Below are 14,696 nucleotides of genomic sequence, written 5' to 3'. Positions count from 1 at the left end.
GTATATTTGACTATTTTTTACAATTATACCCTTATGGGCAATAATTAGTAAAATTTAGAAACGATTTATCTCTTAAATTATACCCCGGTTTTTTATAAACTTTATACCGTTGAAAAGCATTTTAAAACACCTACGCAACGAATATAAACATGACTATCAAATTATACATATTTTTTATAGAAAAAATAATCAATTAAAAGGGTAGTTTTAGAAATATCCCTTAATTAGTGTAATATGTCATCTATTTATGGGACAAAGTTTAAAACCAAGTAGGTCATCTTATTAGGGACGGAAGGAGTATTATATCTGTAATTAATCCAACGGACTTTTAGTATTAGCTCGGTTTTGTGCCGAGCTAATTTAGTTGAACAAAATTTCTTTTAGTATATTATTTTGTCAGGTAATAAAATCTCGAAGATCTTCACCCGTGGAAATCAAAACGTCAAAGGGTTCTCATCTTCTTCTCCGGAAGACAAACTTTTTATTTAGCAATTACAAGAAGAAATGTTATACTCAATCAGAACATGAAGCCTTTTTATCAAACAATTAATATAGAAACTGAATAGCTAGTAGAGAAATCCCATGGAAGTCTTATTATGGGAACGAGATTAAGTAGAACTATAAAATGACTTAATTGCAGAGAAAACACCCCAACTATAGCAAAAAAATCAAAGAGGCTTCTAATTTCCCATATAAACACATAATGATGATGCTCACTTGCCAAAAGAGCTGCGACAACTAAGTATCTCCAGATTAGACCAGCATTACCAGCTCGGAACATCACTTCGTTCCATTCACTAAGCAACTTTAAAACTGAATGAGTCAAAGAGGCACAGTCCAAGGATGTTTCTCACAGACTCACAGTGACAGTACAATGGATATGAAGTACTCCTAATACCTTCCCTTTGAACATTAGGTTGGCCACCCTAATATCCAAATTGTTATACATTGAACAATCGACTTGATTGATTTTGTTTCAGTCTTTTCCCATTCTTATAGAACACTAGTATATGAGAATGTATACTCTGTTGTATCAACCTTTTTGTTAGTGCATTGTCTTGCCCAGATTACAATTGGTTCTCACTTCTAGTTAGAGATTACTAGTACCTAATATTCCAAACTGATCACGATAGTAATCAATTTGCAACCCCCACATTTCCCAAGTGATACAAATAATTAAGATTTCTTGATAATTTTAAGAACTTCAAACCAAGTTGCCTGTTCCTGTATCTTAACCTGATTATGATAAACATTGGCCAAATCCACATAATCAAGAAACTTTAAATTCTAAATCCCTGTCATGGCCATCTACAAATCTCATGAAATCACGGTTCAATAAATAGAGAAGATTTCTAGTCAATAAGACACCGAACACACTGTGGGTTTCAGACTCGGTTTCCTGTCTTTCTTGTTTTTGTTTTTGTTGATTATGCTAGGTTTTCTGTTTTTGAGTTAACAAAATTTACTAGGTTTCTTTACAGAGACGAAATTAAGAGGGATAATAATGATCAAGAGCAGGGTTTCAATAGGTGATTCGCTGAATGATTATTAACTAGGATTGAAGAATCCCTAATAAAGAGGAAGAGGAAAATAACAAACAGTGGTGGTTTTCTAAAAACTAAACCTACCCGTGAAAACCTTGTAAAAAATAATGGAGTGATCAAGAAAGACCGCCCCAAATCGATTACGGTTGGCTTTTAAAAACTGAACTAACCGTAATACAAGTTGTAAAAATAAAAATAAAATCCCAAGACTATCTACGGTTAGGTTTTATCAAAGTCGAACCAAACCGTAAAATCAATACGGCTAGATAGCCTAACCGTAGATAACATTTTCCAACCTAATTACGGTTGGGAGTTCTATTTTTTCTGACCGTGAAACATGAGAAGCCGTGAAATTGATTTTCGATCTTGCTGTAATCGAGTTTTTCAAACTTGTTTGAGAAAATCTAACATATTCCGGATTTAATTGAAATTGATTGATTTTGGGTTATTGTTAATTATAATTAGAGAATTAGTTTGTTTTTTATTTTTATTTTTTTTAAATTTAATAATATAAGATTTTTGATGATGATTGATTTTGAGTTGTTGTCCATCATGATTCATTTCAGATTGTTGATTAGAATTAGAGATTGAGTTTTTATTTATTATTTAGGTTCAATTGACGAAAGGATAACTTGGACATTTAATATATCTTTAAAACATCCCATAACCAATTTTTTAGTTATTAGGAATCCATGTAAAACCGCTCTTTTCAAAAAAGAAAAAGAAAAAAACACCGAGTGCCTCGAACAAGCGGGCCATTGAATTTATTCGATTTGCCAACAAGACTATATGATAAGTCAGAATCTGATCCCAACAATTAAGCGTTTACTAGAGTTTTACTATCCTATTATATAGTCTCTCTCACTAGTAGGTCTTCTCTGAAGCATTAATCATGGAGGATAAACTCAAAATTAAACTTTTTCTTCACTCAATCATCAACATCAGCTTCATCATCTTCCTCTCGTTATACATATTCCCAGTCGAATCATCACCAGAAATCATCTCTAGATTCCAACAATACCTTCAAATCAACACAGCTCATCCAAATCCTAAATACTATGAATCAGCAGAATTCATAATCTCCCAAGCTAAATCTTTAAATTTAGAATACGAAACCCTAGAATTTGTCAGTGGTAAACCTTTGGTTCTTCTCAAATGGACTGGTAAGAATCAAAATCTTCCTGCAATCCTTTTGAATTCACACACAGATGTTGTACCAGCTGAGCATCATAAATGGAATCATTCTCCGTTTGATGCGAATGTTGATGAATTCGGTGATATCTACGCGAGGGGTTCACAGGATATGAAATGTGTTGGATTGCAGTATCTCGAAGCCATTCGGAGATTGAAAGGTTCTGGTTTTCAACCGATTCGAACTGTTTATTTGTCTTTTGTACCTGATGAAGAGATTGGTGGGCATGATGGTGCGGAGAAGTTCGCCGAGTCCGAGAAATTCAAGAAGATGAATGTTGGAATCGTCCTCGATGAGGGTAATTTTTTAAATGTTTGCCCGTGTTATTCCTTTAATGAATTGGGTGTTGTTTAGTTCAAGGCTAGTACCATGTTGGCAACATGTTCCTCTTATTTAAAATTGTGAATGGCTCACCGTTCAATATAATGGCACTGCTTCAATTGTGATTTGTGAGTGTGTTTGACGCTACTATATCCAATGGAATGTGAATAGTTTACCAATGATGTTTATTATTGTGATGTTATCCCACAGGTTTGCCTTCGCCAGATGAGAATTACAGGATTTTCTATGCAGAGAAGTGTGCATGGTGGCTAACAATTAAAGCTACTGGACTCCCTGGCCACGGGGCAAAGCTCTATGATAATAGTGCAATGGAAAATCTATTAAAGAGTATTGAAAGCGCGAGGAAGTTTAGGGCGTCGCAGTTTGATTTAGTGAAAGCAGGATTGATGGCTGAGGGTGAGGTCGTTTCAGTGAATATGGTCTTCTTGAAAGCTGGAACACCTACTCCAACAGTAAGTAGAGCTTAAAATACTTCCTGCAAGAGTTATAGTTTCTTGAGTTTTGTTAAACGATCTAGTCGTTAACTGAATCGTGCACTAAGTGGCATTGTCTTGGACCAGGAAATGTGGAAAAACTCAAATAAATTTTTGGCGATAAGAGAACTGTCCTCTCAGATACTATGGTTTCGCAAATATGATTTTTATATCTTAAATCATTGTTTAGGTTTCTAACTAGTTAATGTACGCCCCTAGCATAAGCTCGCAAATATGATTTTTATATCTTAAATCATGTTTAGGTTTCTAACTAGTTAATGAACGCCCCTACCATCTTATGCTAATGTATTTATCTTCCATCAGGGCTTCGTCATGAATCTGCAGCCATCTGAAGCTGAAGCTGGTTTTGATGTTAGAGTTCCACCAACTGCTGATCCCGTAGCCCTGGAGAAAAGGATTTCTGAAGAATGGGCACCTTCATCACGCAATATGACATTTCAGGTATGGATATTACATTATTTCTGGAATGCTTATCACTAAATACATGTACCAAGTTACTCTCTGTAAATGTCAATTATATGTTATTTCTGAAATTTGTAAGTTTCTACAAATTGGCGTGCTTTGCTGTGAGAAATCTATCTTTCCCACATAAGTTTGAGCTTATTCACTTCTATCCTTTGATATACAACCGAATCAGGGTTTCCTCATGTATTAGCTATTTCATCAAGCTACTGAAGCCTAAAAACCCATCTTCTTTGAAGTTTTCACAAATGTGCTATTTTATTTAGTGGTTTGCTTGGTTTGCACTTCGTTGATCTCACCATACCCTGTTGCCCCCTTCTTCCCTCGGAGTCAGTGGCCTACGCTATGGCAATACTATAGTTGTTAGAGTTCATAAGAATTACAATAATTAAGGCTTGTTTTTTTAGCTTTAGCTTATCTTGAGAATATTGTTTTCAAGAAGTTGGGATAGTACTTGCATTTTTTGGTGTATACTAACTATGTTTTCAAACTTTGGCAGTTTAAGCAGCAGGGATACAATTTTGAAAAGAAGTTTGTTACTGCTACCGATAGTTCTAACCCATGGTGGAAGTTGCTGGAAGGGGCTGTAGAGAAAGCTAACGGAAAGCTAGGTAAGCCTGAGATCTTCCCAGCCTCAACTGATGCTCGCTATTTCCGGAAACAAGGTTTACCAGCGATTGGTTTCTCTCCAATGATTAACACACCTGTTCTGCTTCATGACCATAATGAGGTAAATATCTGAAAAAAGTCTGAATTAATAGGTTCAGGAACACACTGTGTTTTCATCATTATTTACCATCAGCATTAGGAGACTGCACATATCAACGACAAAATTAAAACAACTAGAAGGATGTTCTTCATCTGATACTATTTTCTTCATTGTGTCCACACTCCACAGTTCCTCAACCAGGCAGAGTACTTGAAAGGAATTGCTGTATACAAGTCGATAATAAAAGAATACACTTCTTACATTGAGCTTACAAGCGATGAAGCTTCAAGAGATGAGTTGTAAGATAGTACTGCAGTTCTTAGCTCTTTCCAGGCGATGCGTTAGTCTTGGCAATACAACCTGTATAAATATTGGCACAGTTCATAGCTCATTCCAAGAGATGCATTAGCTTCTGCTGTATGGTGTGACTTAGCAGATTCGTCTTGTCATAAAATGTATCTGGATAACATGTTATTTCTTTCGACAGTGATCTCTAAAGACCTGATGAAATTTTTAAATAACAGGTGTACAGAGAAATGGTTTTTCATTTTAGCTATAACAGCAAAATAAAGGATGAGAAATAGTTTTTCATTTTAGCTCCAGCAAGCCCTTCCTCTTCGTTGTAGACATGTAGGTATCCTTGACATAAACAGCGTCTCTCCTCTAAAAGAATCAATCTCCTTTGATTAAAGAAGTCTTATTTATGTGATGAAAAGTTGGGTCGAGCGACTCGAGCCACTGGAATCCACCTACTTACTCTAGTCTAGTCTTTTGTGAAAGATTTGAAGTCAACTCTCTCACTCTGTTCTGAAATGGAGGTTTATCTTTACTCTGTCACCATCTTCTTCTGCCTCTATATTTTTTCAGTTCAGTCATCAACAATCTCAGATAATTCACCTGAGATTATCACCAGGTTCCAACAATACCTACAAATCAACACAGCTCAACCAAATCCCAAATACTATGAAGCTGCAGGTTTCATTATTGCGCAAGCTAAATCACTAAACTTAGGATACGAAACCCTAGAATATGTCAAGGGAAAGCCTTTAATTCTCCTCAAATGGACTGGTAAGAATCAAAAGCTCCCTTCAATCCTTTTGAATTCACACACAGATGTAGTCCCAGTAGAACATCATAAATGGCAGCACCCACCTTTTGATGCAAACGTCGATCAATCAGGCAACATTTATGCCAGAGGATCACAAGATATGAAATGTGTCGGATTACAGTATATCGAAGCGATTCGTCGATTGAAAAGTTCTGGTTTCGAACCAATTAGAACTGTTTATTTATCTTTTGTACCTGATGAAGAGATTGGTGGTCTGGCTGGTGCACAGTCATTTGCTGAGTCCAAAGATTTCAAGAAGATGAATGTTGGAGTTGTCCTTGATGAGGGTATTGTCAATTTTCTTTCCATCAATTTTTCTTCCACTTGCTTTAAATTACAGTTTATGAGTATCTTTATTTATTTATGTAGGTTAGCAAAACTAGACAGAGAATCCATTTCATCAGTAATTTGGTGACTACAAAACCTTCAACACCAAGAACTGTTAGATAGACAATCATCAACATAGTCCACACACTCGCCACTGGTTCATCATCCTAGCAAGGAAAATCCTAGGTAGACTATCTTGACGGAACATGGCTGTGGAGTTTAAGCTCCACAATGCCCTACACAATTGAAATGTTTAGGATTACTTCGCTACACATCACATGGACCCCCTTTTCCTGGAACTTTCTATTGGTCGGAATAGCAGCAGTGTCTTAATATCGACTTGTCTGGAAAATTTGATAGTTAAGACTGTGGTGCCACAGTGATATTATTTCAAAACTATAAGATACAATAAGCTTCTGAAACTTTACTGAAGAACTCTTGAATCACTTGGCTTATTGATCCTTCCTGCATGTTGTGGCCCAGGTTTGGCTTCACCAAATGAGAATTACAGGATGTTTTATGCGGAGAGGAGCCCATGGTGGCTAGTGATTAAAGCGACTGGACTCCCTGGCCATGGGGCAAAGCTTTATGACAACAGTGCAATGGAGAATCTGCTGAAGAGTATTGAGATCGTGAGGAGGTTTAGAGCGTCACAGTTTGATCTGGTAAAAGCAGGGCTGAAGGCTGAGGGTGAAGTAATTTCGGTCAATATGGCCTTCTTGAAAGCTGGGACACCAACTCCAACAGTATGTAGAGCTTATAATACTGAGACTTGCCCTTTTTTAATTTGGGTTAAGATTTTTTCTGAATGTGCATAGAGTGTCAAGGATTTGAGCCGACAAACTCACATAGTTATCTGTATTGCTTATACGGACACCTTTCTCCAATTTACATAGTGGCTTCTTCTTCCTACTGACTTGATTTGTTCTTTATCTTTCTGTAGGGGTTCGTCATGAATCTGCAGCCATCTGAAGCTGAGGCTGGATTTGACATTCGAATTCCACCAACTGCTGACACAACTTCCTTGGAGAGAAGGATTTCTGAGGAATGGGCACCTTCTTCTCGCAACATGACATTTGAGGTAGGAAGCAAAACTAATTTTTAATAAGAAACGACCAGATGGTCATCACTTTTTCTTTAAACACCAATTTTACTGGTGGTATGTTCTTCTCCATTTATTTAGTTTTGGTACAACTTGCAAGACATCTGAATATAACAACATAGAAACATCATTTCTGCTACACGAGTCTTACTAAACCCGGGGTTAACTATCAAGTATCATCAACATGGTACCAGTGGGGAAGGCTTAGAAAGGATTGTGGTAAATGTAGGGGATTAGATTTGCTGTTGAAAACCCCGTGCTGACATGTATCAGTACAGAGAGAGAGTGACTGAAAGAGTGTAAAATTGCACTCAGAGGAGAGACTCCTTTCTTATACACAGTTACAACTATACCCTTAATGGGTAAAATATCTAGACTACACTGTTCACTAGGGTGCAATAGGATTGCAGCACTTTGGAGTCCTATTGCGAACAGAGTCAACAGACTACTTGTTTTGTTAACCTCATTCCAATAGTTAGAACTGGCACGATTTTTGAAGCAGGTACTAACTATTGGATTTATTTGGAAGCACTGCTTCAGATTTATTAAAATAATCATATAGTTTGTAATGTTTTTATTTTTCCTTCTCAACCAATTTCTAATCCATTTTGTAACTTGCGCAGTTTCAAGAGAAGACTCCAGTATATGACAAGTTTGGGAAGCCTGTTTTCACTGCAATTGATAGTTCTAACCCATGGTGGGCGTTGTTAGAGGGGTCTGTCAAGAAAGCAAATGGCAAGCTTGGTAAACCTGAGATCTTCGCAGCCTCGACTGATGCTCGTTATTTCCGGGACCAAGGATTACCAGCAATTGGTTTCTCTCCAATGGCCAACACTCCCATTCTGCTTCATGAACATAATGAGGTAAATATGGAATCTATTCTTACTGAGATTATATAAGGGCAATTTCATGCACATTTGAATTGTTGATTCCAGAAATTTAAATAATTACATGTATTTGCAAAAACTACCTATAAAAGTATGTTATTTCTTCTTGGTGTCCACAGTTCCTCAACCAGGCGGAGTACTTGAAAGGGATCGAAATCTATGAGTCGATCATTAAAGAATACACTTCTTATATTGAGCCAACAAGTGATGCAGTTTCTAGAGAAGAGTTGTAAGATAGTGACACCGTTCCTTGCTCATTTCTAACAATGTGGCAGTCATTGTTAGTGTTGTGTAATATAGTGAAGATGCTCATCTTGTCATATAATGCTCACTAATGGAGCTTACAATTTCCTATAGCCTCCATATAACTGGAAGTACTGAAGTATTTCCTTGTACTGTTAATATTTCTGTTTTTAAATACAGATGTTACTGCCATGGAGAAAATCCCCACCGGAGAAAATTCCACCTTTAGAATTGTGACAACAAACAGGATCCCCAATCTTGATAAAATACGAGTTTTCAGTTTCAGATAATGCATGACACTGGCAGTCTCCAGACTTGAGGTTCTCATCCAAAGACCCTCCTCTTTCTCTTTCAGCGAGTCTTTCTTCATTGCTTTCTCCACCCATTAACATATATATAACTCAGCGAAAGACCAACTCTTTTTGATTAAACAAGTATTATTGTGTCACCAACTGCTATATGTGGATCGAGTTAGGTTGAGCCAATGGAATCCACCAACTTACTATTGTAGTCTTTGTTGAAGACGAAGTCATCTCTCTCAGACTCCGTTCTGGCTACTGACAAACAAAATAATGGAGGTTTCTCCCAACGCTATCATCACCATCTTGTTATTCATTCTCATTACGTCTTCAGTTCAATCATCAACTCAGATTATCACTAGGTTCCAACAATACCTACAAATCAACACAGCTCATCCAAATCCCAAATACTACGAAGCTGCAGATTTCATAATTTCTCAAGCTAAATCATTAAATCTAGGATATGAAACCTTAGAATTTGTCAAGGGAAAGCCTGTGGTTCTTCTTAAGTGGACTGGCAAGAACCAAAATCTCCCTTCAATCCTTTTGAATTCACATACAGATGTTGTCCCAGCAGAACATTCTAAGTGGATTCATCCGCCTTTCGATGCAAATGTTGATGAATTTGGTGATATCTATGCGAGAGGTTCACAGGATATGAAATGTGTTGGATTGCAGTATCTTGAAGCCATTCGGGGATTGAAAACTTCTGGTTTTCAACCAATTCGAACTGTTTATTTTTTCTTTTGTCCCTGATGAAGAGATTGGTGGTCGTACTGGTGCCAAGAAACTCGCGGAGTCTGAAATCTTTAGCAAAATGAATGTTGGAATTGTCCTTGATGAGGGTATTGTCAATTTTCTTGCCATTAGTTTGTTCTGAAATTGATTTCAGCTATTTTCTTTACTGTCCTTTTGTCTGTATGTAATAGAGTAGCAGCTAACTGGTTGAATTTGGTGATGTATATCTTTCCTTTGATGTTGTAATACAGGTTTGGCTTCGCCAAATGAGACTTACAGGATTTTTTACGCAGAGAGAAGCGCTTGGAGTCTAGTTATTAAAGCGACTGGATGCCCAGGCCATGGTGCAAAGCTTTATGACAATAGTGCAATGGAGAATCTGTTGAAGAGCATTGAAAGTGTGAGGAGATTTAGGGCGTCACAGTTCGATATGGTGAAAGCCGGGTTAAAGGCCGAGGGTTAAGTTATTTTGGTTAATATGGCCTTCTTGCAAGCTGGGACACCATCTCCAACAGTATGTAGAGTTTAAAGTGGTTAGACTAGCAGTTCTCCTTGTCAATGTTCAGAAGTATTTTCCTTTTTCCTACTGACTTGGCTTAATTTTTATCTTCTCCTTAGGGGTTCATCATGAATCTGCAACCATCTGAAGCCGAGGCGGGTTTTGATATTCGACTCCCACCATTTGCTGATCCAGCTTCTTTGGAGAAAAGAATTTCTGAAGAATGGGCGCCTTCTACCCGCAATATGACATTTAAGGTACAAAATCATTAGGATATTTTATTTCTGCTAATGAAATACGCATCCCATTTTGTTATTACAATCACTGCAGTAGATACTGACTATGGTCTTACTATCTGGGAGACGCTGCTTTACGCTTAGTACAACTTAGAATGCTATTTTATTTTCTTAACCAGTTCCAACCATTTTGTAGCTTGGGCAGTATAAGCCGAAAACTCCCATAAATGACAAGTCTGGAAAGGCTCATATCTCTCCTACTGATAGTTCATACGCATGGTGGAAATTGTTAGAGGAAGCTGTAAAGAAAGCAAATGGAAAACTTGGCAAACCTGAGGTTTTCCTAGCTTCCACTGATGCCAAATATTTTCGGGACCAAGGAATACCAGCAATTGGATTCTCACCAATGGCTAATACTCCAATTCTGCTTCATGACCATAACGAGGTAAAATTTTGATTCTACTTGCGCAGAGAATAGATAAGGCCGGGTAACTCGCTTTTAAATTATTCATAATCTCAGATCAAATATCCAAAAATTACATGCAGTGACTGCAAAGCATACATAACTACAGGTAGAATGTTTGCTATCTAATGTTATTTCTTCATTGTGTCCTCAGTTCCTCAACCAGGCGGAGTACTTGAAAGGAATTCAGATGTATGAGTCGATCATAAAAGAATTCACCTCTTATGCTGGGTCAGAGAGCGATGAAGCTTCCAGAGAAGAGTTGTAAGACTGGTATCTAATAGATGCATTAGCCTCATGTAATATAATGAATTGCAGCAGATATTTGTCCTAAAATTCATCTGGAGAACAACTGACAGAATCGTTCAGGTATCTCGGTGTTTTGTTGATACCCTCTTCTAGTTCATATTTGCATTTAGCCTTGATAAACCAGCTATCCAACTCACTTACAGCAACCTCTCTAACACTGCCAGACTGCCAGTTGAGTTGTACAGACTTTATTCTGTACAGTCGCATGGAATTCCGATAATTGCTTGAAAATCTATCTTCCCTACCAATAATCTCCACAGGAGCACACCCCATTCTTAAAATGGTGAAACCGAACAGGATCCCGAATCACAATATGCCGGTTTTCAGCTTTTGATACGAGTTTCGCGAATGTATGGCAGTCACCACAGAACCTGAGGTTCTTCATGATCCGAAGAGGCTTTTCTTTTGGCAAGTTCATAAGACCAAATACAATAGCCAACTTCTCACTGTGGTAACGGAGCGAATCTTCCTTTTGTTCCCCTTCGAGATCATACAATACAAAATTTGTGTCTGGGACATAACCCATTCCTGATAATTTCTTGATCAACAGGTTCAGCTCACTCTTTATCTTATCGATATTTGGATGTGAATTATCCCCTGCAACAAAGAGATGAACTTGCTTGTTGTCTTCAATCCAACTACAACCTGGTTCTTTCTTCACTCCTTGGTCTCTCATGTTCCTTCTTACTTCTCCAGCGTCCTCCCACCTGTTTGCGTTTGCATAGATATTAGACAACAGTATGTAAGTCCCTTCATCCTGGGGATCCAGTTTCAGAACTTCCTTTGCAACATAGATGGCTATTTCCACATTTTTATGGACTTTACATGCACCGAGAAGAGTCCTCCAAGTTACTGCATCAGGTTCAATTTCCATTGCATGGATGAACTGAACAGCTTCATCAAGCTTCCCTGCTCTTCCAAGAAGATCGACCATGCATCCATAGTGTTCTCTTCCAGGTTCAATCCCGAAAAGGCTTTTCATCGACCTAAAGCAGTACAATCCATCTTCAACCAGACCTGCGTGGCTACAAGCAAAAAGCACTCCCAATATAGTAATGGGATTAGGAGCAATTCCTGAATCTTTCATTGAATCAAACAGTTTCAGAGCTTTTAAGCTTTGCCCATTCTGTGCCAAGCCTGCAATCATGGTGCTCCAAGAGATCACATCTTTGTTTGCCATCCGCTGGAAAACAGAATCTGCATCTTCCAAACTCCCACACTTGCAATACATATCCAGAAGCGCGTTATAAAGAATCAAATCTTCCTCAGACTTGACCACATGCGCATGAACTTGTCTCCCCAGTTCTAATAATACTAAACCAGTACAAGCTCTCAAAACACTAGTCAATGTAGCTTGCCCAGCCGGAAAGCCAGCTCGTTTCATGCCCTTAAACATATTCAGAGCTTCATCACCCTTGTCATTCTGAGCAAGCCCTCCTATAATCGAGTTCCAAACAATCAAATCCCCTGTAATCATCTCATTAAAAACTAACAAGCCGTTGTCCAATTCACCCCATTTTGAGTAAATATCAATCAAAGCACTCCGCACAAAAACATCAGAATCCAAACCACTCTTAATTATGCCACAATGCAACTGCCTCAGGGTCTCTAATCCATCGCATGCTTTTAATACCGACGAGTAAGTATACATGTTAGGCATAACACCTTCTCTATACATGAAAACCAGATACCCCAACGCTTCTTCATTGAGCTTCGCTTTAGAAAAAGCGGAAATCATAGTAGTCCATGAAACAACATTTCTCTCACGCATTTGATCAAGCAATAGACGTGCTTCGTCTAGTGAGTTAAACTTCACATACATATTGAGCAGAACATTATTTAAAAACACTGCAGGCTCGTGCCCATTTGAGTAAAGGTGGTTGTGAATAGTCTTGCCTTCTTTAATGGCACCTTTAGAAACGCATAACTTGATGAGTTCAGAATAAGTAATGGCATCAGCTCGAATTCCATGATTTTGAAGACGACCCAGTGCGTTAATGGCTTTGGGAAGGTCTCTTTGATTGCAAAACTTGGTGAAATCATCAATCAAAGTTGATGGATTTAAAGACAACGATTGGGCAGCGAGAGAGATCGAGGAACGCAAAAGCTTCACAGGAGTGATGGATCTAAAGATTGTCTTCATTGAATGAAATTCTAGAGTGGTTTCTTAAAGTTACATTTTACTTTGGGGTTCTGCGTCTGCCTTAGAGTAATTCTCGTCTGTAGGTCAGAAAGAGCTTACTATTACAAAATGATAACACTAGCTCTGATTTTTGCGTGAGAGCTTTGCACCCAGCCATATTAATTTTCGGAAAGAGAAACTTAGGCGCAGATCCAGAAAAAAAAATATTCTTATTGTCAGGCCCATAATTAATTTTGAATTCCGTTACATCCAAAATTATCCGAAATTATTATGAATCAATACATAACTCGTTATACATACTATTTTTTCAGGGGTATAATTGTAAAACAAACTTGAATATAACATATAGTATAAAAATCCGCGCCTTGGAATTTAACAAATTTTATCTCATTGGAAAGCTTTTAAAGAGAGCTACGCAACGAGCACAAACAATAATATCAAATTTTTGTTTTTCATGAAAAAATCGGAGGTGATCATCATTTTCGGATTTTTTTTCGAAAACTGACTACATATTCGTTATGCAGCCTCCAAAAAAGATGCATAATACAATATGCAGACACCACAAAAGATGCATAACACGTTATGCAACCATGTTTTTTTTCATGTATCAATATGCAGCCACTAAAACGCTGTATATGCATGAATCCAACAGAAAAAGCAGACGCATAACGAATTATGCAACCATGTTCTAGACTGCATAACAAGTTATGCATCTATAACATGTTATGTAGCCATTGTTTTGGTTGATTTTAGTGCGTACGGATAAAATTGATGCATAATGCATTATGCAGCCATATTTTCGGGTGCATAACATGTTATGCATCCATTTCACGACTGCATGACATGTTATGCATATATTGTTGTAGGTGCATGACAAGTTATGCAGTCTTTGTTTTTGTTGGTTTCAATAGTGACAAAAAAGTTGCTGCATAACGTGTTAACCAACCGTTTTCTGGACTGCATAATAAGTTATGCGACAAATTTTGTAGATGCATAATAGGTTATACATCTATTGTCACAACGGCATAACATGTTATGCAGACATTTTCTCGACTGCATGACAGGTTATGCAGTCATAACAACATCATCATCTTCTTTCCTGTTTCAATATCTCCCATACAAACCAAACGGCATAAACCCCTTTCCCATTTCTCTACAACCAACAACATTTTCACCTTCATGTAGTCTGAATTCCATACAAAACTTCATTTGAATACGAGTACAAAAGTCCTTGAATTTAGTTGATGACAAACTAAATTCAAACCCTTCTCATACTCTGAATCATCTTTTTAACCTCCATCAGTTCCATAATAACCCAAATCTTCAACAAATTCAAACCTTATCGTCTCAATCACCATGAGAATCCTCAATAGCTAATATCTCCACCATCAATATGATCTCATCACCCTATCTTACTGATGTTTTGTTCACACACAAACCAATCTCAAATTCACCTAATACTTCCTTCATTACTTTCCTGAAAAGCACCAGATTCAACCCCTAACCTAAATCAGAAGCTAACCCATCTTTTCTCACTGATTCAACCCATAATCAATGGCATCAGATCCCTAATTTTTGTTCTCTAAAACTTCGTCGATT

General features: G+C 37.5%; 3 protein-coding genes and 1 pseudogene across 3 annotated transcripts; 3 read left to right on the top strand and 1 right to left on the bottom strand.

The window, feature by feature from the left end:
- The first annotated feature begins 2,352 nt into the window (after window positions 1–2,352).
- Window positions 2,353–5,334, top strand: LOC113299177 (aminoacylase-1-like). The gene is made up of 5 exons (XM_026548144.1): window positions 2,353–3,034; window positions 3,268–3,530; window positions 3,876–4,013; window positions 4,534–4,764; window positions 4,933–5,334. Exons 1-5 carry the CDS (start codon window positions 2,437–2,439, stop codon window positions 5,044–5,046), a joined length of 1,344 nt encoding a protein of 447 aa, XP_026403929.1. The 5' UTR covers window positions 2,353–2,436; the 3' UTR covers window positions 5,047–5,334.
- Window positions 5,335–5,423: 89 nt separating this feature from the next.
- Window positions 5,424–8,622, top strand: LOC113299187 (aminoacylase-1-like). The gene is made up of 5 exons (XM_026548151.1): window positions 5,424–6,138; window positions 6,662–6,924; window positions 7,122–7,259; window positions 7,904–8,143; window positions 8,287–8,622. Exons 1-5 carry the CDS (start codon window positions 5,556–5,558, stop codon window positions 8,398–8,400), a joined length of 1,338 nt encoding a protein of 445 aa, XP_026403936.1. The 5' UTR covers window positions 5,424–5,555; the 3' UTR covers window positions 8,401–8,622.
- A 101-nt stretch (window positions 8,623–8,723) lies between these two features.
- Window positions 8,724–11,034, top strand: LOC113299194 (annotated as a pseudogene).
- Window positions 11,035–11,162: 128 nt separating this feature from the next.
- Window positions 11,163–13,146, bottom strand: LOC113299169 (pentatricopeptide repeat-containing protein At2g03880, mitochondrial-like). Its single transcript, XM_026548140.1, has one exon. It carries the CDS (start codon window positions 13,095–13,097, stop codon window positions 11,196–11,198), a length of 1,902 nt encoding a protein of 633 aa, XP_026403925.1. The 5' UTR covers window positions 13,098–13,146; the 3' UTR covers window positions 11,163–11,195.
- Between the last annotated feature and the right edge of the window lie 1,550 nt (window positions 13,147–14,696).

Source organism: Papaver somniferum, chromosome 1, assembly GCF_003573695.1.
Source record: "Papaver somniferum cultivar HN1 chromosome 1, ASM357369v1, whole genome shotgun sequence".
NCBI classification, from domain to species: domain Eukaryota; kingdom Viridiplantae; phylum Streptophyta; class Magnoliopsida; order Ranunculales; family Papaveraceae; genus Papaver; species Papaver somniferum.
The sequence above is the reverse complement of the archived record's forward strand: the minus strand, read 5'-3'. Positions and strand labels throughout refer to the sequence as shown.